The sequence below is a fragment of the Lepidochelys olivacea genome (genome assembly GCF_965140295.1).
Source record: "Lepidochelys olivacea isolate rLepOli2 genome assembly, chromosome: 8".
Lineage (NCBI taxonomy): Eukaryota > Metazoa > Chordata > Testudines > Cheloniidae > Lepidochelys > Lepidochelys olivacea.
This window is the reverse complement of record NC_140418.1, coordinates 105,329,353-105,354,515: the sequence shown is the minus strand read 5'-3', so window position 1 is coordinate 105,354,515 and position 25,163 is coordinate 105,329,353. Positions and strand designations below refer to the sequence as shown.

At 58.0% G+C, this 25,163-nt stretch overlaps 1 protein-coding gene across 1 annotated transcript in view; it reads right to left on the bottom strand.

Annotated features, from left to right (window-relative positions):
• Nucleotides 1–2,775: 2,775 nt before the first annotated feature.
• Nucleotides 2,776–25,163, bottom strand: part of ZSWIM5 (zinc finger SWIM-type containing 5) — a 157,525-nt gene continuing 135,137 nt past the window's right edge. The window contains exons 7-14 of the mRNA XM_084637496.1: nucleotides 22,205–22,351; nucleotides 21,213–21,350; nucleotides 19,800–20,060; nucleotides 17,463–17,598; nucleotides 15,555–15,712; nucleotides 6,392–6,555; nucleotides 5,189–5,270; nucleotides 2,776–4,207 (exon numbers count right to left, since the gene is read on the bottom strand). Coding sequence (XP_084493622.1) covers nucleotides 3,345–4,207; nucleotides 5,189–5,270; nucleotides 6,392–6,555; nucleotides 15,555–15,712; nucleotides 17,463–17,598; nucleotides 19,800–20,060; nucleotides 21,213–21,350; nucleotides 22,205–22,351 — 1,949 coding nt within the window. The 3' untranslated portion in view covers nucleotides 2,776–3,344. The remainder of the gene's footprint in view (nucleotides 4,208–5,188; nucleotides 5,271–6,391; nucleotides 6,556–15,554; nucleotides 15,713–17,462; nucleotides 17,599–19,799; nucleotides 20,061–21,212; nucleotides 21,351–22,204; nucleotides 22,352–25,163) is intronic.

Sequence of the window (25,163 nt, the reverse complement as noted above, 5' to 3'; positions counted from 1 at the left end):
TGAGTCTGCAGGGAGCCTGAGACCTGGCATGGGGGGGGGACGGGACGACCGCCCGGCGTGTAACGGACGCAGGGACGTGCCCGAGTCTGCAGGGAGCCTGAGACCTGGCATGGGGGGGGGACGGGACGACCGCCCGGCGTGTAACGGACGCAGAGACATGCCTGAGTCTGCAGGGAGCCTGAGACCTGGCATGGGGGGGGGACGGGACGACCGCCCGGCGTGTAATGGACGCAGGGACATGCCTGAGTCTGCAGGGAGCCTGAGACCTGGCATGAGGGACGGGGACAGTGGGCTGCCCTATGCGCCTTACTGTGATGTTAACCTTGAAACTTTCTGTGCTGGGGAGCCCTCACCACCAGCCTAGCAGGGATCTCAGAGCCCCCCATCATGGCTCAGCTGGGGTGGTGCCAGGAGGGCCCCCGCAGCACACAGGAGGAGGGGTGGAGACTGAGTCCTCCCAAAATGGAGAGGGGCCCAGGACACTGTTTGCGAGCAGCTGGCCCCTGCCACCTCGCGAAGAGGCGTGGCCAGAGTGATGGGCCCTGGCCGGGGGTCCCCCAAGTGGGGTGTGACTAGGACCCTGGATCAGGCCCTACCATCATTAGATCTTTCCAAAGCCTATTCCAGGGTTTCCATCTGGCCATTCCGCTCCCTGGCAAAGCCACGGGGCAAACAATGGCCAACGCCCCCCCGTGTATGGAACCAGCATCGCCACAGGCATCCTCCAAGGAACCAGCCCGGCTGCCTCACCCAGCGCTGCAGGACCCAACTGCACCTGCTCAGTGCCCGCCGGCCCGGGCCTGTTACCCAGCGGGCACTTCCCTCTGAGACTCCCTCGGGAACCCCCGAGAGCAGCATTGCAGCCCCAGGATCAACGAGCCCTTGCAAAGCCCGAGGCAGCTGCCAAGGCAGGGGGCTTTTGGGGATGCGAACGGATGCTCCCCTGTGAGGCACATGAAGGCAGAGCCGGAGCAGCCGTCCAGGGCTCCCCAGAGCAGGTTCTGCTGGGCATGGCTCTGCGCTAAGGCGGGAGAGGAGTTCTTTGCGCTCCTTCACTCTGTGATCAGGGTAGCGGACGCTGGGTCCCGTCCTGCAAGGGGCTCTGAGGAAGGGGACCCTGCACACCTCGGGCCTGGGTGGCCAGGCCTGCAAGAGACAGAGGCAAATGCCCGTTCTCAGCAAAGCCAGGAGAGAATTGTTGAGCTCATGGGCCTAGACACTCCAAGTGACGGGCACACTGGAGATGCCCGGTAGCTCACGTTTGGGTCCCAGCTGAAGCAAGGACATGGGCTCCTGTCCTGCAGCTGGCTCTGCATACGGAGCCCTGAGCATCTCCAAAGCCAGTTGCAGGATTAGGCCTGGGGATGGGGGAGTCTCCAAAATACCCACATTGGCCTGACTCTGCTCCCACTGACCACCACGTCCGCGGGTGCACGGCTCGGCCAACGCTGAGCCACCTGGAGACCCCGCCCCAGAGGGCTTGCTAGCCTCTGCCTCTCGCTCCAAGCGACTTCTGCAACACTCGGAGGTAGATCTTGTAGGCACCGCCCAGACACGTCCCGCACAGAGCACAGCAACTCAGACCCATTTCCCAGGCCGGGCATTCTCACGCAGCGCCAACGCCCCTCCAATTCGTGCCCTGTTAGCCCAAATACCAATTGACCTCGATTTGGGGGTTTCCCTCCCACCCTCCCAATTTATTCATTGTGAAAATAAACAACAGCACCGAAATTCCAACACAGTTTATATGAAAGGGTAGGAGTGATACATAAACAGTATTAGCTTTTTTTTTCCTTTTATTATTAAACATTAGGTCAAGACAAAAAAGAGAAACAGGCTGAAGAATGATACTTTTGTGGCAACAAATACTGAGTACACCTGGTTTTCCGGTCCACAGCGCAGACACAAATCTCTTTCCAAAATAAAATCAGACAGTAGATCATCAGTCCACATTCTCTAGCTAAAAGTCACCTTCCCCACTGGCCCCAGCCCTCCCGACCCTTTTAAAACTAAGACACACTGGACCAGGGGAACACAACGAATAACACCTGGAATAAGGAAGACTGTCCCTGCCCCACGGTGGGTTTGAATCTAGCCCGGATCACTAAGCAGCAGCAGGAGATGGAGTGACACAAATCGGGAAACATGACAAGACGCCTTCGGCCGTCGGGCGTCCGCGTTAGCTGGAGCGACAAAGGCTTGGAAATGGAGAGGAAAGGACAAAAGTAACCAAAGAAGTCGTGTTCGTGTTCCTGCCCCCCAGTGCAGAAAAGGCAGTCAGCCCCCCACCACGCACACCTCCACGCACCCAGACATCCACTCCTCACACGCCCACACATAGAGAAGGCCAAAAATAGAGATATGTACACTCTGGGCACAACGGCTTCCAGCCCAATGGCTCCGTTCTTTGTGTTTGGTATTCAATCCTTGACCAACCGTTTGCAGAACTTACAAGGGACAGGGTTCCCGTAATGCCCATCTGTCCGCTCAGGTCCGTCCTTTGACTGTCCAGACGCACCGATCTGCCGTCCGCCCTGCCGTTAATCCAGCCTGCCTAGGTGCCGTCTCCCCCAAGGCCGCAACCTCATTGTGGTTCTGCAGAGATTCTGGATTCATTTCGATTTGCCGGTTGCCTCCCTCCCACCCCTCTTCACGTGCCGACGAAACCTGAGAAATGGTCACGTGTCTCCTCCTCCTTTTTTTAATTGAAAAAAAAAAGTCCCAGCCCATGACAATTTCAAGTATCCCCCAAATAAAAGACAGAATAATTATAAATAATTATAACTTTACAATTTAATAATTGACACATATACTATAGTATTTACAGTATCATAAATGCTTTTTTTGTTTTTGTTACTTTTAGTAAGCAATCCCTGAGAACAGTTACTCTCGTTTTCTTTACAGATCTTCACGAATGGAGAAGAGGAGTTTCACGTCTCCGCAGGGTGCGTGCGGCGCTGCAAAGCCATCGCTTTTGGGGACGCATGAGGTTTAGTGTTGCGCTTCTCTTTTGCTTTCCATTTTTATTCTTTCCTTTTTCCTTTATGCTTGGCAACCATGGGACCAGCCGGCGAACGCTTCCTTCAGGAAAGAGGTATTAGATTTCCAGGTTAGCTTTTGGTATTAAATGGTTATATGCTCAGGAGAGTAGGATGCTGAGTAAATTGTTCTTCCCATGCTTGTCTTTTGGTTTGATGTGCCCGAAGAACGTTGGAATCCTCGCAGGATGTGAAACGGTTAAATCCAACAAAAGAACAAAACCCCTCTGGTTTGCCAATTGCCGTTAGATTTTCCTTTCTTTTGCGTGTAGTGCCCCGCCCAACCCTGCCCGCGCCGGCGGGAGCTCACCCAAACCGTTCCCGCACCAGCATCATCAGTTTTTTCTTGCCTTTGTAGATCTGTTTGAGATTGTCTATGAACTGCGCAAACTGGAGGTGGCCGTCCTGGGCCAGGAGGAAGGTCTCCCTGGCTTTGCTGAGGAACTCGATGAACTCGCCGTAGTGCCGGGGGCTGATGTGGGTGAGCCGGGAGTGGGTGGTGTTGATGTAAGCGCTTATTGTGGCATCCAGCAGCTGGCGCAAGGGGGCCTTGTCGGTGGACATCAGTTTGCCAGAGTTCCTGCGGCCGGGAATGCCGGCCAGGCCCGGGGCTGTCATGGTGCAGCGCCGCAGGATGTCCGACAGCACCGTGGCGCAGTGCACACTCTTCACCACCAGGGGGATGATGGCCGCCAGCTCGTTCTTGCCCAAGGAGTGGCTCAGTGCGCAGGCCCACAGGACGTCGTTGATGGCCGGGTGGGTGTCCTGGTTGTAGGCCAGGTTGAGGTGCGTCATGGCCAGCGAGGCCAGTTTGAAGGCCCGCAGCGGGTAGCCCCGGTGCTCCATGTAGCGGGCGATGGTGAAGAGCTGCGAGTAGGTCATGCCGGTGGCGGCAGCGTCGATGACGATCTGGTAGGCCGTCTCGAAGGCGATGTGGTCTTTCTCGCACAGCGTGAGGGCGGAGAGGGCGCAGTTCTGGGGGTCCTTCATGGCGCACTGCAGGGCCAGGGTGCGGGCGCAGCCGGCCAGCTCCTCGCGCTGCGGGTAGTCCAGGCTCAGCCGCAGGATGGTGTTGTGGGACATCACTGTGGCCGCCACGATGCTGGTGGCTTCCGTGGGGGTGAAGAGCGTGTACCAGTTCTGCAGGATGCTGAGCAGCGCCCGCACACCTGCCGGACAGGAACATGGCATCAGCGCAGGCTCGGCGCTCCAACGGGGGCAGGTGCCTAAATCCTCGAGGGGCTATGCCGGGCCCAGAATGCTGAGCAATCCCAGCTCCCTCTGCTCTGCCTGGGACCTGGGATCGCTCAGCGCGGCTGACAAGTGGGCCACTTCTCATCCGAGCCCGGGGGGGGTGGGGGGGGTGGGAGGGGGTGGAGGACCTGGGAGCCCAGGTTGAGAGCACTGGCTTGGATATACAGGGACAACCAGATGCCAATGCGCTGCAGACAGAGAAATCGCTCCAGAGCTTCAGGACAATGTTCTGAAGTGAAGCTACGAATCCCACACGGTGCAAGAGCACAACCGCGTTCCCATGAATGGGAGCCGGAGCCAGCAAACGCCAGGGGCCCACAGGTTATAAGCTCCCCTCCAGGAGTCCTACAGTTCCCACCACTGCCCTCCGCTCAAGGGCTGAGTGCTGACAGCTCAGGGTCCGACTGATGGCTAGATCTGGGGTCAGGAAGGAATTTTCCCCCAGGGCAGGTTGGCTGGAAGCTTGGGGAGAAGGCGGGGGGAGGGGAGGTTGCATTCCTCTGCTGCACAGGATGTGGGTCACCTGCCAGGATCATCTGGGCACGTTTCAGCTACTCAATGCCCTGCCACTGCAGGGGCCGTGGGCACTGGTGCCCACCGGTCTCTGCCTCTGACAGTCTGTCTCACCCGACTGGCTGGGCTCAGCACAGGGGCGACTGGGGGAGGTTCTCCAGCCTGGGCCATAATCCAGTGGTCCCGTCTCCCGAAACGCCATGAAATCTACTGACGTCCCATCCCGTCGCTCAGTGGACTCGCCCGAGCAAGCCCCTCCCCGGCCCTTTGCCAGGGGAAAGGGCAGGCACTGATCAAAGGGACAGGGAGCGGAGCAGAGACCCTCCCCCTCCTGGGGGGCCGGGACAGTGTCTGGCGGGGCTGCAGTGACCAGCGGTACCCACCCACTTCCGTCGCACAGGTGACCAGCCACCGCACCATCTCCCTTCGTCTCCAATTCAGGGTGGACAGAGTCATCCGCATGACCTAGGAGACAGAAAAGAGTTACCAGCCCTCCCCTTCATCCCTGCTTCCCCCCGGCAGGGCACCGCTAACTCCGGACTCACTCCCGGCCCATCCCGGCGCTGTTTGCCGAGGGCGCCCCGGCCCAGCCCTGCAGGTGGAATGGCTCATGCCAATTCGATGCCTACTCGAAACGGTGCCCGATGCATCTCCAGACTCGCCACGGCTGGGAGTGGAGCCAGGACAGCCCCGTGCCCTAGGCCACGGAAAGGCAGCATCAGAGGGGCAGCGAATTGCTCCAAACCAAACTGCCAATATTTGCCAAGCTTGCCCCAGTTTGACACTATATAGTTACTGCCACATGGGGACTGGCCCCTCAGTGAGGGGCGCTGGGGCCAGCCCCACCCTGGCCAAGCTTAAATAGCTGCTTCCCTGCCTGAGGCAGGAGGGTCTGACTGGACAGCCGGGCCTCATCCCAGGGCTCAGGGAGCCCAGGCTGGGATGGGGAGCGACAGGGAGCCGGCAGACTCTGGAGGAAGGCCCTGACCCACACTGTGCAGGAGGCCCAGGGCTGGGAAAGCTGCCAGGGGCTGAGAGCAGCACTCCAAGGGAACCCGCCTGGGGGCTGCAGAGGACAGACTCTCAAAGGCAGCCCAGGAAGGGGTGGGGAACTGGGCCCAGCAGGTGAGCTGAGGGGAATCCCCCAAAGGGCTGACGGACTTGGTTTGTTGGGACTTTTCAGTCAGACTGCTGCTCCCCTGGAAGGGGCTACATTTGTGACCTGGCCGGAGGGCTAAGTCCCATCTCCAGCACTGACCAGTTAGTCTCTAAGGTGCCACCAAGTCCTCCTTTTCTTTTTGCGAATACAGACTAATACGGCTGCTACTCTGAAACCTCAGGGAAGGAAACTGAGGCGAGGAGCCTGCAGTATCACACTCGGCCAGCAGGGGACACTGCAGGGCAGGCACCCCTACGACAGTTCCGTTCAACACCCTCCAAACAAGGTCGTCCTCCAGCCCTCGGCACTGCTGCCACTTGTCCGGGGAAGGAGCCAGCCGGACTGCCTCAGAACTGGGCCGCCCAAAGCAGCGGCTGGGTTAGCCTCCGAAGACGAGACGTTTCTCCTCTCTGTGGCCCCCCCCTACCTGCAGCCCCAGCTCCAGCGCCACGTTGAGCAGGGTGGTGTCGGGGTTGCTGTCCGCGGGCGTGGCGATCTTAAAGGCGTCCTGGGCCAGCTTGAAGATCAAGGACGAGGAGTGGATGTTCTTCTGGATCGCTTCCAGGACGGTGCGTAACCTCAGCATGTCACCTGCACACACAGGAGGGACGGGTCGGAAAGTCAGTCCCTGCCCCGCCAGGGCCCGCACCCCCTCCAGGCTCCTTCCAGTTCGTTTCCACTTCGATTCGCATCTTCCCAAGTCTGGAGGCGCCTAATTCCCAGTGATTTCCCAGGGGTGAGGCCACACACAGCTCAGACTGCCTCTGTGTTTGCAGCCACTCAGCCCTCTGTGCGGCTACCGGGCTCTGCGGGGGGCGAGGTGATGCGACCATAATGGTCCCGTCTGACCTGGTCGTCTCTCGCTCAGAGTGGGGCCGTTCAGAGTGGGGCCCAGAGAGCGCACACAAAACCCAGTGCATCATGGACTCTCCTGACGGGCCTTCTCCGAACAGAGCTGGAGAGCTCCGGCTGGCGGGAGCACAGGGGCCAGCAGTTCACAATGCAGCACTGAAGTGGGATTTCTCTGTGAAACGCGGCTGCTGAAAAGGGTGTTGGCTCGCTGTGCAGGCTTGGGGCAGGGCTTGCTGACAGGAGCGCACAGCCAGCTGGGGGGTGACTCTACCCTGCACCAGCTGCCCACGCGCTAATTGTCTACACAGACCCCGTCAATGCACACTAACAGTTTTCATGCACTTGGATACTCCTGTTTCACAGAGGACGAGATCAAAGTACATTAGTGAATTAGTGATGAGCCTCAGGAGCCGCCCCCGCGCCCAGCCTGCTGCCAGGTCAATGTTTGTGCAGACAGGCCCTCGGGGTCCCCACCGCTGTCCGGACCAAGGGCAAGTTGTTACTCTGGGCTCCTGTTAGCCCTGTGGGAGTCGGCACAGCCTAGAGCAATGGACCCCGAACTGTGAGGTGCCCCCCGGGGGGCCCAGAGGAACATTAGCGGGGGCGCGCAGGGACTGGGATGGGGCGCGCAGGGACTGGGATGGGGCGCGCAGGGACTGGGATGGGGCGCGCAGGGACTGGGATGGAGCGCGCAGGGACTGGGATGGAGCGCGCAGGGACTGGGATGGAGCGCGCAGGGACTGGGATGGGACTGGGATGGAGCGCGCAGGGACTGGGATGGAGCGCGCAGGGACTGGGATGGGGCGCGCAGGGACTGGGATGGGACTGGGATGGGGCGCGCAGGGACTGGGATGGAGCGCGCAGGGACTGGGATGGAGCGCGCAGGGACTGGGATGGAGCGTGCAGGGACTGGGATGGGACTGGGATGGGGCGCGCAGGGACTGGGATGGGGCGCGCAGGGACTGGGATGGGGCGCGCAGGGACTGGGATGGAGCGCGCAGGGACTGGGATGGGGCGCGCAGGGACTGGGATGGGGCGCGCAGGGACTGGGATGGGGCGCGCAGGGACTGGGATGGAGCGCGCAGGGACTGGGATGGAGCGCGCAGGGACTGGGATGGAGCGCGCAGGGACTGGGATGGGGCGCGCAGGGACTGGGATGGAGCGCGCAGGGACTGGGATGGGGCGCGCAGGGACTGGGATGGGGCGCGCAGGGACTGGGATGGAGCGCGCAGGGACTGGGATGGAGCGCGCAGGGACTGGGATGGGACTGGGATGGAGCGCGCAGGGACTGGGATGGAGCGCGCAGGGACTGGGATGGGGCGCGCAGGGACTGGGATGGGACTGGGATGGAGCGCGCAGGGACTGGGATGGAGCGCGCAGGGACTGGGATGGGACTGGGATGGAGCGCGCAGGGACTGGGATGGAGCGCGCAGGGACTGGGATGGAGCGCGCAGGGACTGGGATGGGGCGCGCAGGGACTGGGATGGGGCGCGCAGGGACTGGGATGGGGCGCGCAGGGACTGGGATGGGGCGCGCAGGGACTGGGATGGGGCGCGCAGGGACTGGGATGGAGCGCGCAGGGACTGGGATGGGACTGGGATGGAGCGCGCAGGGACTGGGATGGAGCGCGCAGGGACTGGGATGGAGCGCGCAGGGACTGGGATGGGGCGCGCAGGGACTGGGATGGAGCGCGCAGGGACTGGGATGGGACTGGGATGGAGCGCGCAGGGACTGGGATGGAGCGCGCAGGGACTGGGATGGGGCGCGCAGGGACTGGGATGGGGCGCGCAGGGACTGGGATGGAGCGCGCAGGGACTGGGATGGAGCGCGCAGGGACTGGGATGGGGCGCGCAGGGACTGGGATGGGACTGGGATGGAGCGCGCAGGGACTGGGATGGAGCGCGCAGGGACTGGGATGGGGCGCGCAGGGACTGGGATGGAGCGCGCAGGGACTGGGATGGAGCGCGCAGGGACTGGGATGGAGCGCGCAGGGACTGGGATGGGACTGGGATGGAGCGCGCAGGGACTGGGATGGAGCGCGCAGGGACTGGGATGGGACTGGGATGGAGCGCGCAGGGACTGGGATGGAGCGCGCAGGGACTGGGATGGGACTGGGATGGAGCGCGCAGGGACTGGGATGGAGCGCGCAGGGACTGGGATGGAGCGCGCAGGGACTGGGATGGGGCGCGCAGGGACTGGGATGGAGCGCGCAGGGACTGGGATGGAGCGCGCAGGGACTGGGATGGGACTGGGATGGAGCGCGCAGGGACTGGGATGGAGCGCGCAGGGACTGGGATGGAGCGCGCAGGGAGTGGGATGGAGCGCGCAGGGACTGGGATGGAGCGCGCAGGGACTGGGATGGGACTGGGATGGAGCGCGCAGGGACTGGGATGGAGCGCGCAGGGACTGGGATGGGGCGCGCAGGGACTGGGATGGAGCGCGCAGGGAGTGGGATGGAGCGCGCAGGGACTGGGATGGAGCGCGCAGGGAGTGGGATGGAGCGCGCAGGGAGTGGGATGGAGCGCGCAGGGACTGGGATGGAGCGCGCAGGGACTGGGATGGAGCGCGCAGGGACTGGGATGGGACTGGGATGGAGCGCGCAGGGACTGGGATGGAGCGCGCAGGGACTGGGATGGAGCGCGCAGGGACTGGGATGGAGCGCGCAGGGACTGGGATGGGGCGCGCAGGGACTGGGATGGAGCGCGCAGGGAGTGGGATGGAGCGCGCAGGGACTGGGATGGAGCGCGCAGGGACTGGGATGGAGCGCGCAGGGACTGGGATGGAGCGCCACCCAGCCCTGCTCTGCCCCCAGCCCCAGGTCTGACTGTGGCCTTCCCCGACCTGTGGCTCCGCTCCTGGCCCCGACTCCAGGGGAGGGGTGCAGCCAGATTCCATTACTGGTAAGTGATGGTTGGGGGGTGGGGGTGGGGGACCAGTGCCTAGAGACTGGAGTCTGTTCCGGTTCTTACCTTCTCAGCAGAATTGTTCACTACACTCCAATTCCTGTCATGGGGGAGGGGAGGGAAAGGATCCGAAAAGATCCAGTATGTACATTGCAGCGTGGCCACCGATAACTACAGACCCCTGATACAACAGAAACACACTCCGGACCCTTACAGCCAGTCCCAGGGTGTCACAGTGTGTCCGAGTCCATCCCATGTACGATCAGCTACATCGTCTGTCACTCCATCACGCCACGTCCCTTCCATTTCATCCCACATTTCTACTAGAAACGTTCCCCAGCCCTTGGCACGCTACGGCTGTTTGGTGGCCAACATGTTCACAGACAGGGCAAGCGCATTCGTATTCTGTTAGCCTCGGAAAGCACACAGCGCCCCGGAGTAACCTCCACGCACTGATAGCACAACTCCAGGTGCACGACACACAACACGCCACTGGCGGGAGAACATTAGGGCGAGTTCCCCCCTCACACACTCTACAGCCCCCACTCCAGGAAGTTCAGTGAACTCCGAAAGAGCTGAAACGTGGTGAGTTTTCTTTTCACTGTTTTTGTAGCTCATGCACCTTTCCTAGCTACGGTTCCATCCACCCCCACTCAGCTCCAAACCCGACCCTTCATTCCACGGTCCTGGGATCAGAGATCTCAAAGCTGGACATTTCTGCACAAGGAATACGGTCTCTTCAGCTGCTTTTCCTATCCACACTCGGCCGAACGTACCCAGCTCACTCCACGTGGAAAGAGCTGGTGGGATTTGCCTTCAGCTGTAAACAGATACGTTCAGAGGTGACCAAACCTCATCACTGCTCCTTAACTGTTCCTAGGACAGATGAATCCTAGCAGATCTTAAGCATAAAAAAGAAGCTTCCAAGAAGTGGAAGGTTGGACATATGACCAGGGAAGAGTATAAAAATATTGCTCGGGCATGTAGGAATGAAATTAGGAGGGCCAAATCGCACCTGGAGCTGCAGCTAGTGAGAGATGTTAAGAGTAACAAGAAGGGTTTCTTCAGGTATGTTAGCAACAAGAAGAAAGCCAAGGAAAGTGTGGGCCCCTTAATGAATGAGGGAGGCAACCTAGTGACAGAGGATGTGGAAAAAGCTAATGTACTCAATGCTTTTTTTGCCTCTATCTTCACGAACAAGGTCAGCTCCCAGACTGCTGTGCTGGGCATCACAACATGGGGAATAGATGGCCAGCCCTCTGTGGAGAAAGAGGTGGTTAGGGACTATTTAGAAAAACTGGACGTGCACAAGTCCATGGGGCCGGACGAGTTGCATCCGAGAGTGCTGAAGGAATTGGCGGCTGTGATTGCAGAGCCACTGGCCATAATCTTTGAAAACTCGTGGCGAACGGGGGAAGTCCCGGATGACTGGAAAAAGGCTAATGTAGTGCCAATCTTTAAAAAAGGGAAGAAGGAGGATCCTGGGAACTACAGGCCAGTCAGCCTCACTTCAGTCCCCGGAAAAATCATGGAGCAGGTCCTCAAAGAATCAATCCTGAAGCACTTACATGAGAGGAAAGTGATCAGGAACAGCCAGCATGGATTCACCAAGGGAAGGTCATGCCTGACTAATCTAATCGCCTTCTATGATGAGATTACTGGTTCTGTGGATGAAGGGAAAGCAGTGGATGTATTGTATCTTGACTTTAGCAAAGCTTTTGACACGGTCTCCCACAGTATTCCTGTCAGCAAGTTAAAGAAGTATGGGCTGGATGAATGCACTATAAGGTGGGTAGAAAGTTGGCTAGATTGTCGGGCTCAACGGGTAGTGATCAATGGCTCCATGTCTAGTTGGCAGCCGGTGTCAAGTGGAGTGCCCCAGGGGTCGGTTTTGTTCAATATCTTCATAAATGATCTGGAGGATGGTGTGGATTGCACACTCAGCAAATTTGCAGATGATACTAAACTGGGAGGAGTGGTAGATACACTGGAGGGCAGGGATAGGATACAGAGGGACCTAGACAAATTGGAGGATTGGGCCAAAAGAAATCTGATGAGGTTCAATAAGGATAAGTGCAGGGTCCTGCACTTAGGACGGAAGAACCCAATGCACAGCTACAGACTAGGGAATGAATGGCTCGGCAGCAGTTCTGCGGAAAAGGACCTGGGGTGACAGTGGACGAGAAGCTGGATATGAGTCAGCAGCGTGCCCTTGTTGCCAAGAAAGCCAATGGCATTTTGGGATGTATAAGTAGGGGCATAGCGAGCAGATCGAGGGACGTGATCGTCCCCCTCTATTCGACATTGGTGAGGCCTCATCTGGAGTACTGTGTCCAGTTTTGGGCCCCACACTACAAGAAGGATGTGGATAAATTGGAGAGAGTCCAGCGAAGGGCAACAAAAATGATTAGGGGTCTGGAACACATGAGTTATGAGGAGAGGCTGAGGGAACTGGGATTGTTTAGTCTGCGGAAGAGAAGAATGAGGGGGGATTTGATAGCTGCTTTCAACTACCTGAGAGGTAGTTCCAGAGAGGATGGTTCTAGACTATTCTCAGTGGTGGAAGAGGACAGGACAAGGAGTAATGGTCTCAAGTTGCAGTGGGGGAGGTTTAGGTTGGATATTAGGAAAAACTTTTTCACTAGGAGGGTGGTGAAACACTGGAATGTGTTGCCTAGGGAGGTGGTGGAATCTCCTTCCTTAGAAGTTTTTAAGGTCAGGCTTGACAAACCCTGGCTGGGATAATTTAATTGGGGATGGGTCCTGCTTTTGAGCAGGGAGTTGGACTAGATGACCTCCTGAGGTCCCTTCCAACCCTGATATTCTATGAATCAAACCCCTCCCTCTGTGCTTTGATCTCAGGCTCTAGCTCATCTATCCACAGCCTGACCATCAGCCATGAAATCGGAATTTTTTCCATCCAAGAGTCTGCCCAGATAAAGGGCCTCCTACTGATAATAAAGTCCCAATACAGTTAACTGATGTGGTTAATTCTTAATTTTAGATACACTAAGAAAGAAAGTGACTTGCCACAGGAACACCTTCCATCTTCTGCTATGAGCTGCTGGGTTAAGCCTGGCTATGGGCTGAACTAAAGTCCTGTGAATGTGCCCGTTACATAAGATAGCCGTGCGACAGTGAAGGGGCCACTCCTAAACTAGTCTGTCCAGAAACTAGCACCGGGGGAGGGCTTGGCATTCCCATGTGTAAAAGGACCAGCTGGGGGCAGACTGAGAGACAGAGGCAAAAGCAAGAAAGCCAAGCAGCAGCTGGGAGCACAATGGGCCCACGGAAAAGGCTAAAGAGAGTTTTCTGGCTCTGGGGTGGGCTAAGGCGGCTTGGGGGAAGTAAGCTAAGAAATGATTCCTTTTGTCTCTGGCTCCTCTTGCGTTTGGAAAAGCAGGACTTCGTACTTTCCCTGTAGGTAAACCGAGCTGCATCAAAGAATGTGCCAGACGTCATTGTCAGTTTCTACCCTCAGCTGGAACATGCCCCCACCACTCGTGACACCCCTTCTTTTGTCCCATAAGCCCTGTCCAAGCGTGAGCACCAAGGAAGAACTTGCCACTCGCTGAAGTAAATGGAAAGGCACCTGCTGGCTTCATCGGGCTTTGGATCCGGCTCGGGCTGAGTGTTGGAAATTTGCAGCAAGAGCTCTCCACCCACACCTGCCTGGATGGAGGAAAACTCTGTGTCAACTGCAGGGTCGGGCTCTGCCTTTGGTAATGCATGGGGACCCTCCTCAGCCTTCCCCGGGGATGACATGGATAACAGAGGGCAGAATGCAAAGACAATGGGATTGCACAGCGGTCAATTTCACCGCAAAACCTGGCACACTAGCGATGACGACAGCCCAGAAGGAACCCTGTTTGGGTCCCAGCTCGAGTTTCTAGGGCTGGCAGTTAAAGAAACATCTCTTCTCTGCACACAGCCCATTAGCCGTGGAGGCTCGGAGATGCAATCCACCAGGAATGATGAAAAGTGACTAAAAATGTGCAGAGCAGAACTGGACTTGGAAACCAAAAAGAAATTTCAAATGACAAATGATTAAAACTATCTTCTGCCCCCTCTGCAGCAGTCACTGCAGTGACGGGGACTCGTGAGCCAAGCCTCCTCAGACGACCAGATGTAAAAACGGAAAGCCATGTGTCGGAAAGACGGCAACGAAATGGGATTGAATACGGACATGCTCCAGCATTTGAACATTTGGGGGGAAAATGTGGGAGCTGGAAGAAAAACAAAAATCAAACTCAAGTGGCCTTTTTGTCCTCGTGGAGGACTTATTATCCCTTATTATCTCTCTAAAGGAGAACACGCACAATAAATAAATAAAATCCCTCATTTACTGGGCTCAGCTTTCCACGAGATCACAGGGAGGTGAGAGCAAACCAGAGCCCTAAGAATGGAAAAACCGGAAAAAGCAAGAAGGGGATGGGAAAAGGAACGGCTGCGAATAGTTCTGATGTTGGCCGCCATTTCACCAGGCTAGTGAAGGAATGGGAGAACATTCCTGTTCCGAACGGCTGCTAGGAGCTGGGATTTTACTGCACTGAGTGACACTGTTATCGATACACAGCGGAAGCCTGTCAACCGTCTCTGATTTCAAGCCCTCTAAGCACATCACGGCCTGTCACCCATCTGCCTGATATCACGATTTATTTGCTTCCCTTTCCAGCCTGGCCTGGGGGGTTGGTCTGGTTTCCTGTCAAATGAAAATTTCATAAATATGAAGTAAAAAGCCCATTTGCCTTCCTGTCTCGTCAGCACGCCCCAGCTCTATAGATCCTGGCCAGCAGTTTTACAATTTCTGCATCTGGGACCCCAGCGACGGTGTGGCAGCACACGCCACCCCTCAGTGGCTTAGGTACGGTGCGACCTTGCTGAAACCCACATGCTGCTTCCACCTTCCAAAACCGCATGGAGAAAGATCACCCCGACGCTCGCTGTCTGCTTGCAGGAAGCAACACAAAGAGAACATACTGAGTGCAGAGAGATGGACGCCCTCACCCCCACCTTCTAGCCCCCCTCCCTTTCACTCCCAGGATGGGTGCCTCAGAGGCCCTGAGGTTCTTGCTTTGTATCTTCTGCCTTCCTGGGCTTCGCACTGCAGCCCCCAGCCCTCTTAGAATGGACAGGACACGCGAGCAGAGGCTGTCAGTGCCATTCACCCAGCTGGGAGAGCCACGCCCCAGCACGCTCAGCCAGAGAACTGGAGACAAGTCCCGCTGAAGTCAACAAGGATCGTTCCATCAATTCCAGATCGGGCCCCAGGAGAAACTGAACCCGTCTGCCCCTGGCACTGAGCAACATCTACCCCCCAGCCACCCCTGGCTGTGCACTGCACACACTAGTGCTACCTGGGCCCCGCGAGGACGAAGCCAGCGCAGGATGGACAATGCGACCGTTGGAATGCAAACAGCCATCACGGACGGCTGATCAGGAAAAGGATTTGGGACCACGGCCCCAAGCAACACAGGACTTCTAAGATTTCCTTTTTCAGCATCTCCCTCACCTGCCTGTGTTCCTAGTCCTGGGGTGATCCATGGGGGAAGAGGGATCTCACCTTCGAGATGGTCCCACGTCCCACTCCCCTCTCCCTGCCACACTGGAGGCTACATGCGTGATTCTCTTCCCAGTACTGCGCTCGCAGATCCCTAGCAGCTCACGGTCCCTCCCACCTGCCTCCCAAATCATGGGGAAGTTCGCCACATGCCTCTGGAGTCTGTCTGCTCCAGCCAAGTTCATCTGAAAGAGCCCCCCGCTAAGGGTGCTGGCTCTGCTACCCAGTCTGACACGAAACCGTCCGCACAGGTGCAAGACGGGCCCCGCACCCACCTTTAGCTGCAGTCAGCATGGTGGAGGCCAGTTCACACTGCTGCGATTCCAAGTGGCCCAGGGTAAACCACCGTGGGTACCTGCTGGGCACGACCGACACCAGGTGGTGAGGGTGCGTGACGTCTCCGGAGGGAGCGGTCGTCTCCAGCACAGGCAGCCTAGGAGAGACAGGAGAAGGCTAGTCACAGGTTCTCTGCCAACTCAAAGCCCTGCCCCTTCCTTCGCTGCTAGCTCCCCCCAGGCAACGAGGAGGGCTGATTGCAGGCAGCCTGGTGCACCAGCTCTTTCAAAGCACCAAGCTGCATTCCAGGCGTGCGACAACTCCCGAGGCTGCACGGGGAACACATGGGCGCAAGGATCAATTTCAAACAGACTTGAAAGGGAGCCGAAAGCCGGCAAGTGATTTATAAACTTGCAAGGAAAACACAAGCTGGAAAAGCTCACTTGGGGCTCCTTTCATCTTCGGGCTAAGTGGAGCTTTCAGGCAAATCATCTGGTTCCTCTTAAACCGGAGGGCTGGGATCAGAAGTAGCACCACATTTCTCCAAGGCCCCTGCAGTGGATTTGGGTTACCTGCTCGCGTGTGAATATCCCAAAGCCGTGGACATTCCGGGTGACAGGAAACCACAGGTCCCCCCCACCCGCCCAGCACCCAAACCCAGGTGCTACTGGGCGTGACTACAAGTGACAGATGTGGTATTGCTCTTCTAGCAGGTAAACGGCTGCCAGGGGACGGGACCGCCACGGCCGCTAAGCTAGAGTTTGCAGCCACGTCTGCAAGCCACCATTCGGACCAGACAGCAAACTGTCTGCTGGCCCAAGACAATGCCGTGCCGCTTACTCCGTCTCCAGGAAGGCGAAGTTATGCATCAGTAGTTCAGCAGGTTGGAGTCCCAACCCGAAGGGGATTCCAGACCAGCCGGGTTATGGAAGCAGGGAGGCCAAGTGGAGTGAAAGGCAGAAGATGTGTAAGCAGGGCCTGCCCCTATTCCTCCAGTGAAAGCTAGGGAGGTCCCAGCCCAGATCAGAGACCCCACCACAAGGCCAAGGTGTCAGCTGGGAGAAGAGAGAGCCCCACAAACTCAATTCCGGGGGAGTAATTTTCCATTGACGTTCATCCCTCTCTTCACCCGTCTGATGCTAAATTCCAGCCTGCGAGCGGACGGAGCCAGAGGAGGAGGCTTGTCTAGCTGTGTAACACACCCAGCAGGAACAGCAATTCCGAGGGCTAAAACCACGAGTAGAACAAATCCCAGCGCAGACCTGCCGGCCGAGATCAAATCCCTGGGGCCAGGGAAGGACGGGGGCTGACAGGCAGCGCAGAAAGCGGCAGCCTGCCCATCAGGGGGCTGGCCTCTGGAGGGTCCTTTCTGCCAGTTGTCCTGCCACCATCAGTGCAGGGTCAGCTGGGTGCCCAGCTCTGGCCGCTCTCTCTCCTAGCTGGGCTTTTCTGTTCTCGATCCTCCTCTCAATCACTCTTCAAAGAAGGAGCTGAATGCAGAGAACAGGGTCTCTGCTTCCAGGCGAGAAGGCCCAGCAGGGCTGGGGGGCAGAGTCTGCCCTGAGATCTCCTCTGCCTTTCACTCTCCTTGCGCCGTGGGAGATGGCGCTGCAGGATGCAGCTGCGGGGGAAGGGCCCGGCGCGCCGATGGATGCAGCCAGTGCCTGGGTCCTTTCCCCAGCACCTTTGGCAGTTTCCATGGGAGGAAATCGTCTGCTGCAGGGTAGGCATTTTCTCAGATGAGAGGAACCTAATCTTGGCCGTCACAAGCTCCCTGCAGCAGCTCCCGAGCAAACCAATACTGACCAGACTCGGGTCAGAGAAGCAGGGGGGGGAATATCGTGCGTGACGTCGCTGCTCTTGAGATCGGATCGAAACCAACCCCAGGCGAAGAAATGCCCACAAACCTCATGGCCCGGAGCGCCAGCTTATAGGCCAGGTCTGCGTCGTGAGGCAGCAAGGCGGAGAACAGGTACTTCGCAAAGGTGTGCATGGGAACGCTCTCCCGATGGATCACTTCCCCCAGGCCGCTGAAGGGACCACCTGCAGGACAGCAAAGCCGCATCAGCCACTGTACCAGAGCCTCCGCCAGGGGCCGCGCCGCTTGGCCAGACAGCTTCCCACCAGCCACGCTAGGACCAGGGACCAGAGCCGGCTACGGAGAGCCTCTCGGGTCTGAATTCCTCAGGGGCTTGGGGAATGCGCTCAGCACCGATCTCCACAGTCCCTTCGAGGCGAGCACTCCGGGGTTATCTGAGTCCCTGGCCCGTTCCCCTAGACTGGGGGTGCTGAGGGTGGCCATAGGCCCTCGTGCCTGGCAGGAGGAAGTTACCAGTCATGCACCCGGCTAATGGTACAATCCTGTACAGCCTGGTCCCCAAACTTTTCAGGGTCATGCCCCCCTTACTCCTGTCTGCCACCACACCGGGAGCCAGGGCCGGGAGCGGGGCGACACAGACAGGGTAAGGGGGCCAAGGCTGGGGCTGCAGTTGAGGGCAGGTCTGCGGCTGGAAGTGGGGCTGGGAATGGAGCTGCAGCCAGGGCCCGGGGCTGGGAACGGAGGTGGAGTCGGGGCTGGGAGTGACGCTGGGGCCGGGGCTGGGAATGGAGGTGGAGTCGGGGCTGTGGGTGGGGCTGGGAATGGAGGTGGAGGCGGGGCTGGGAATGGGGCTGGGGCCGGGGCTGGGAATGGAGGTGGAGTCGGGGCTGGGAATGGAGGTGGAGGCGGGGCTGGGAGTGAAGCTGGGGCCGGGGCTGGGAACGGAGGTGGAGTCGGGGCTGTGGGTGGGGCTGGGAATGGAGGTGGAGGCGGGGCTGGGAATGGGGCTGGGAATGGAGGTGGAGGCGGGGCTGGGAGTGAAGCCGAAAACCAAGGCTGGGGGTGGGGCCAGGAACGGAGGTGGAGTCGGGGCTGGGAGTGACGCTGGGGCCGGGGCTGGGAACGGAGGTGGAGTCGGGGCTGTGGGTGGGGCTGGGGCCGGGGCTGGGAATGGAGGTGGAGGCGGGGCTGTGGGTGGGGCTGGGAATGGGGCTGGGAATGGAGGTGGAGTCGGGGCTGGGAATGGAGGTGGAGGCGGGGCTGTGGGTGGGGCTGGGAATGGGGCTGGGAATGGAGGTGGAGTCGGGGCTGGGAATGGAGGTGGAGGCGGGGCTGTGGGTGGGGCTGGGAATGGAGGTGGAGTCGGGGCTGGGAGTGACGCTGGGGCCGGGGCTGGGAATGGAGGTGGAGTCGGGGCTGGGAACGGAGGTGGAGTCGGGGCTGGGAATGGGGCTGGGAATGGAGGTGGAGTCGGGGCTGGGAATGGGGCTGGGAATGGAGGTGGGGCTGGGAATGGAGGTGGAGTCGGGGCTGGGAATGGAGGTGGAGTCGGGGCTGGGAATGGGGCTGGGAACGGAGGTGGAGTCGGGGCTGGGAATGGGGCTGGGAATGGAGGTGGAGTCGGGGCTGGGAATGGAGGTGGAGTCGGGGCTGGGAATGGGGCTGGGAATGGAGGTGGAGTCGGGGCTGGGAATGGAGGTGGAGTCGGGGCTGGGAATGGGGCTGGGAACGGAGGTGGAGTCGGGGCTGGGAGTGACGCTGGGGCCGGGGCTGGGAATGGAGGTGGAGTCGGGGCTGTGGGTGGGGCTGGGAATGGAGGTGGAGTCGGGGCTGTGGGTGGGGCTGGGAATGGAGGTGGAGTCGGGGCTGTGGGTGGGGCTGGGAATGGAGGTGGAGTCGGGGCTGTGGGTGGGGCTGGGAATGGGGCTGGGAACGGAGGTGGAGTCGGGGCTGGGAGTGAAGCCGAAAACCAAGGCTGGGGGTGGGGCCAGGAACGGAGGTGGAGTCGGGGCTGGGGGTGGAGCTGGGCAGGTGGGGCTGGGAACGGGGCTGGGAGACAGGAGCAGGGCTGGCTTGCACTCCTTCCCTCCCCTCCCCTTCCCGGGGGCTGGCCCTGGCCCCCCCAAACGTTCCTCTGTGCCCCCCTGGGGGGCGTGCCCCACAATTTGGGGCCCACGGCTGCATAGGGACTGAAGGGCGGTTCAAACACCAGGCTGGCAGCCTAAGGCTGAATGACCCTGGTAACACTGGGGCTTGGCGGCGGGTTATTACTGGTGCCTTGTCGAAGCCCTGGCCCAGCAGGCGACCCTCCGCCGTAATCCAGCTCTTCGGTCCGCTGTGCCGTGAGCAAGGGGAACGCGGCTTCTCCCAGGCCGGCCTTTCAACACCACCGGCAGCTGCTCAGCGCAGCCCAGCCGCCCCTCACCTTCCAGCAGCAAGACGCACTGCTCCCGAAGGGTCTGCACCAGCACCGCGTCCAGGTCCAGCTCCTGCAGCCGGGCGATGATCTGCTCTTCGCTGTGGCACACTTTATCCTGCGCGTACAGCCCCTCGGGCATCACCCTCTGCTGCCCCATCCCCATCAGAGCCACCTCCAAGGCCAGGGACAGGTAGGACTCGCCGCTGTCCTGGCAGCCCGTCGCCACAGGCACATGCCGATACACCGGGGGCTTGGCGTCGCCCGCATCTAGAGGGGAAGGCAGTCACTAGGGTGAGAAATGAGAATGACCTGGGAAAGAACCCAGCATGAAACCCAAGCCCAGCGCCCCTCTTCCCCGCCCCCACACCCAGTGCCAGGGTTCTCTCGTTGCTCATGCTCGGCTCCGCAGAGATCGAGCCCAAAGGAGCGAGCCCGCGTGGGAGGACACTGACCTGCATTTCTGACCCGGCGCTCGGCTGCTGGGGGAGTGGCTTGGCGTTGCTCGTTTGACTGACGGAAAAGCCAGCCTGACCCTCACAGTTCTGACTCCACGTGCCAACGCAACAGGCCAGGCCATGAGTGTCCTCCCCACTTTTACCAGCCATGGGGAAACGAGCCAAGTTGGACAAGAACACGTTCAATGTGCCATGGAGCAATGCCACGCAACGTGCTAGAAGGGCCACGTGTCCCGGGGCGACCTCGCACAACTCTGGGGCGTGGCTGTTCCTCTGTCACCTGACTGCCGCAGCCTGGCGCCACGTTCTCCCTCTCTGCATGACAGTTCACAGATTCCCAGGCCAGGATGGTTGTGCCATCTCCTCTGACCTCCTCTACAGCACAGGCCAGAGGCCTCCCCCCAAATAACTCCAGGGCAGAGCTTTTAGAGAAACATCCCGTCGGGCTTTACAAACGGTCAGGGATGGAGACTCCACTGCAACCCTGGGGAAATTGTTCAACTGGTTAATGACTCTCACTGTTAAAAACCAATGCCCTATTTCCCGTCCGAGTTTGTCTCGCTTCAGCTCCCAGCCACTGGATCCTGTCAGACCTTCCTCTGCTAGACGGCAGAGCCCATTGTTAGATATTTGTTCCCCACGTAGGTACTTACAGGCTGTGATCAACCCACCCCTGAACCTTCTGGTAGGCTAAACAGACTGAACTCTGACCCTGTCGTGGTACCTCACGGCACCTTCTCTTCCTCTGCAAGTGGAGAGACAGGAGAGCTGGGAGCGAGCGAGACTGAGCGGTGGGATGAGAAGAGGCTGGACAACCAGGAGGGAGTTTGAGGAGACAACACAGAGGGAGACCCGAAGCGTACGACAGCAGGGGAGCCGTTAGCTCTGTCTTGGATTCAGCAGCTGACAAGCTGGAGCTCTGGAAGTTTAACTCACTGGTCTGGACGGGGAAAGACTTGAATACCTGAAATTTCAAGGCAATTTTCCTCTTCTAATCTACAAGCCTCCGTCAAGGTGAGGAACAAGCAGCCAACGGGGTTCAGAGGGTGCCCGACCCAGCCCTCCAGGTTTGTGATGGTGGTGGCTCCTCTCTGCAGTAATTCTGGGGACGGCACAGAAGCAGAGCGTTAAATACAGAAACGCTGAGAATTCTCGAGGCAAGTGGAAGGCCTGAAGCCGCAGCAGCAGATCACTGACTCATTCCATTTTCTCTGAGCGGCCCGCGCAGGTTGGAAACAACACCCGGCGGGAAGGCACGGGAGAAACGGCACCAGCGTGCTCCAGCAGCGTTTCTCACCAACCAGGCCCAGAGAGCTCCTGGACACAGCTTAGGAAGGCAGCCAGCTGGTCCCTGGTATCAAAACGGTTGAGAAACATGGTGCGAGAGGCCTATAAACAGGAGCCCTATAAACAGCTCGTTCACATATTTTACAAACCCTGGGGGCTGGTCCCCTGAGCAGTGACCCATGGTTACTAGTCACCCAGCAGGACTCAGCTCCGCGCAAGGAGAAGCGGGATCGCAGTGCTGCTCCCACAGGTGCAGCACGTGACTCAGGAACGCCAGCAGGAATGTCTCTGGGAGGCACAGGCCTGTCTACAAACGCTTCCCCCCCTCCCGGACATGCCGTTCTGGGGTCAAGGCCAGGCCATGGCAATCCAAGCGATCCAATATCAAAGGCTATTCGGGCATTTTTCAGATCTGAAAACCTGGTGTCAAATGCTGCTGGGATCAGACAGACACACCGGGCTAGCGTTCTGGTGGGCAGTGCTCTGCATCCAACACCCTGCAGCACTGGCTGTCCCCGGCAGAGAACAGATCAGCTCCGTGGCATCCGTGCTCTCGGCATTCAGCAGCATCTGAGTGAGGCTGGGCCACTGTAATTTGCCCCAAGTATACTGGCCAAGCACAGTGGTTGATTCCAGGGTTGGGTCTGCCAGTCTGGGAACAGCCCATACCTTTCTTCTGATGTTTGTAAATTTCCAGCTGCCTTTGCTGCTGCAATCTCAGTGTATTGATTATGGCAACAGTCAGTCGGAGGGCTTCCTTGGGGTACCCATGGGAACGCAGGGCATCAACCCGTGCACACGCTGTAGGGACGTGCTCTGCAAAACAAAGTCAAACGCAGCATACTCGTGAACCTGAAGAGCACAGAGATTCACAGCGCTCTGCTGCAGGAAGGAAAAGCACCCGGCACCATCAGCTTGCTTCTGATGAGCTTTCTCCCTGGAAGTCCAGCCCCCGTTCTCTGCCTTAGCATCATCAGCCCCTCTAACGCTCCATACGGGGATGCTTGCCAAGAATATTAATGGAGTTCCTGCCACATTCTAGGAACAGCAGCTATAAATAACCAGACCCTGCCCTGGATGGTACCCTAGGAAACAAAGCTCTGCTTTATCTAATCTAGGAGGCACCATAGTATCTAAGTGCCAAACCAACATTGCGGGTTTGCATTACATTTATCCACAAAGGATTCTGCTTTTCACAATTCCTAGGTGTACCCTCTCTGCTGAGATCTCTCTTCTCCTCCCCTCTCACAATTCTTCAGCTTTCCTAACTTCTGCACACAGGCATGTGCTTTGCATCGTGACTTTCAATCTGGGCTTCTAAATTGCCTCCTGGATGTCTCGCTGGAACCAGTGGTAGCGATTGTGTATTTTCTTGTTCTCTTTCCCGGTGGTTTATTATTAGGAACAGTTGCATGAAAAACAGAACCACAGTTGCTTAGAAATTCATCTGCTCCCGCTGCTTATTCCCCACCTGAAGTCACAAGCGACTGCGGAGAGGATTATGACTCAGAGAGAAATTAGCAGCAGCAGATGACATGACATACTGTAGGGTGAACAACAAAAACCTTGTGTTCCTGCAATGTCCCTAGCACGAAAATAAATTGGAAATGAAGAAAATCTAAAACTGTGGAAGCAGGATCGTCTGTTTCCAGGAAACATCAGAGGGTCTTTGCACAAAAGTCCCTCTCTAAATCCCAATCAGGTTTATACGTTACACTGAGCACACCCCACTCATGGTGAAAATAGGTGAAAATCAGCAGGGTTTGCAGAAGAATTTCTTACTGGCTTCCTCTACTGTTTATTTGCTAAATGGGTGAAATATTTGCCTTCTCTCTGAATTCAGCATTAAAATGTTGCTGACAAATCAGATGCTTTCCGTGGCATTGGGAAACCCTCCAGAAAGAGGCTGAGAATGGAAAATGGAAAATCAAGGCAATAGTGCTATTAAAAAAAATAATGAGGACAAGAATGTGCTTCGTTAAGTCCTTTTACTAGACTAGCGTGAAGCAAGAGGAGTCCATTATCCAATCTCTGATAGTCAAGGTCTCGAGGAACTGTGGCCCTCTTAGTCCAGTGTTCTGTCCCTAACAATAGCGGGGGCCCCCCTGCTTCCGAGCAGGGTGCAAAGAGCCCTGCAGTGAGACAGTTATGGGAAAAAACTCCCCACAATGGTGTTTCCTTAACTCGGTCAGTTCATGGCTTGTTTATGCTCCAAAGCATATCAGGCCGTAGAGCCTTTTCACCCTCTCTAGCTGGGAATGTTGTGGTGATCTTTATAAACACCAATGTACGTATTTATTCTCTATGGAGCTCTTGGCCTCGCTGGTAGCCTTGTGGCAGTGAGTTCCACAGGTTAACTATGTGGATTGTCTTTAACTTATGTCTTGGGCCTGTTTCATTGAATTGTTTCATTTTCTTGGTCTTGTGATATGGGACAGGGCAAACGGGGAGCCCGATCTACCCTCTCTATCCCAGCCACAGTTTGATATCGTACTGCCTTTCCCCCCCTTACTCATCTCTCTACACTACACAGGCCTCATTTCTGCAGTCTCTCCCTGCACACACAGGTCTTTTCAGGGCTCTGATCACCCATTCTGTCACCCATCTCTGCCCCTCCTCCCATTTCTGAGCTCAGTTTTGAGATCGACTGACCAGAACTAGACACAGTATTCAAGGTGACGAGCTGGTTTCAGATCTGTAGGTCACAAGTGAGGCCTGACTCTCACGAGCACTGGCATTTAACAAAACCGCTCAATTGCTATGGGTCACAGAGCCCCACATGCCTGCGAGGGAGAACAACAATTTACACCCAAAGCAGGGGTGATGAAAACCTGTCCTAAGCCTGGTGATGGGGTCGACTCTGCCCCATGGGAGCCCTGCTGATGAAGGATGTCACCACCAGAACTCTGCATTGGATGCTCCCTGGAGGCCAGGGCACTCACCCCACTCCTGAGGCCCGGGAGCAGATGGATACGTAGAATTTGGACTGCAGGAGCTGGGAGGAATGTCGGGAAGGACCCAGGGCAGCAGGGCTCAGAGTCTGGGGTGATCCGTCCGGCAATAAAACAAACCAAATGCACGCCATCGAAAGCATGTGCCATTTTCTGCCACATGCCGCTCGCGACGCATGGCACGTCCTGGCAGTACTCTCTAGGCTATCCTAGCTGCTTATCCAATGTCAAGACCGTTTCAATATCCTGCGGTGGAATCCAGGCTCCAGTGAAGTCAATGGGAGTTTTGACATTAACATGGCCATGATTTCACCCAGGAACTTTATGGTCAAAGCGTACAAGTCCACTAGCTGGCAGGCCACCTCTGCACCACACCCCCGGTGGCAGTTGCACTGGACGGAGATGCTGAGGCTAACGAACCTCACCCAGGCCAGAGCCAGTGAGGTTTGGGAAAAGGATGTTTCTAGCTAAGTGCCAGAGATGAGATCTGGCCAGGGTCCCACCGCGCTGGGGGCCATGCCAGTCTGGTCTCTCTCCAGGAGCCTTGCAGTGCACAAGGAAATGAACCAGACTGGCTTCCCCTGCAGCGTCTTTCAGGGAATGGTGGAAGCTTCGTTCCGCTGCTCGCAATGGAGATCCAGGTGCCCAGATGCCAGGGGATGGGCACTGCACTGACA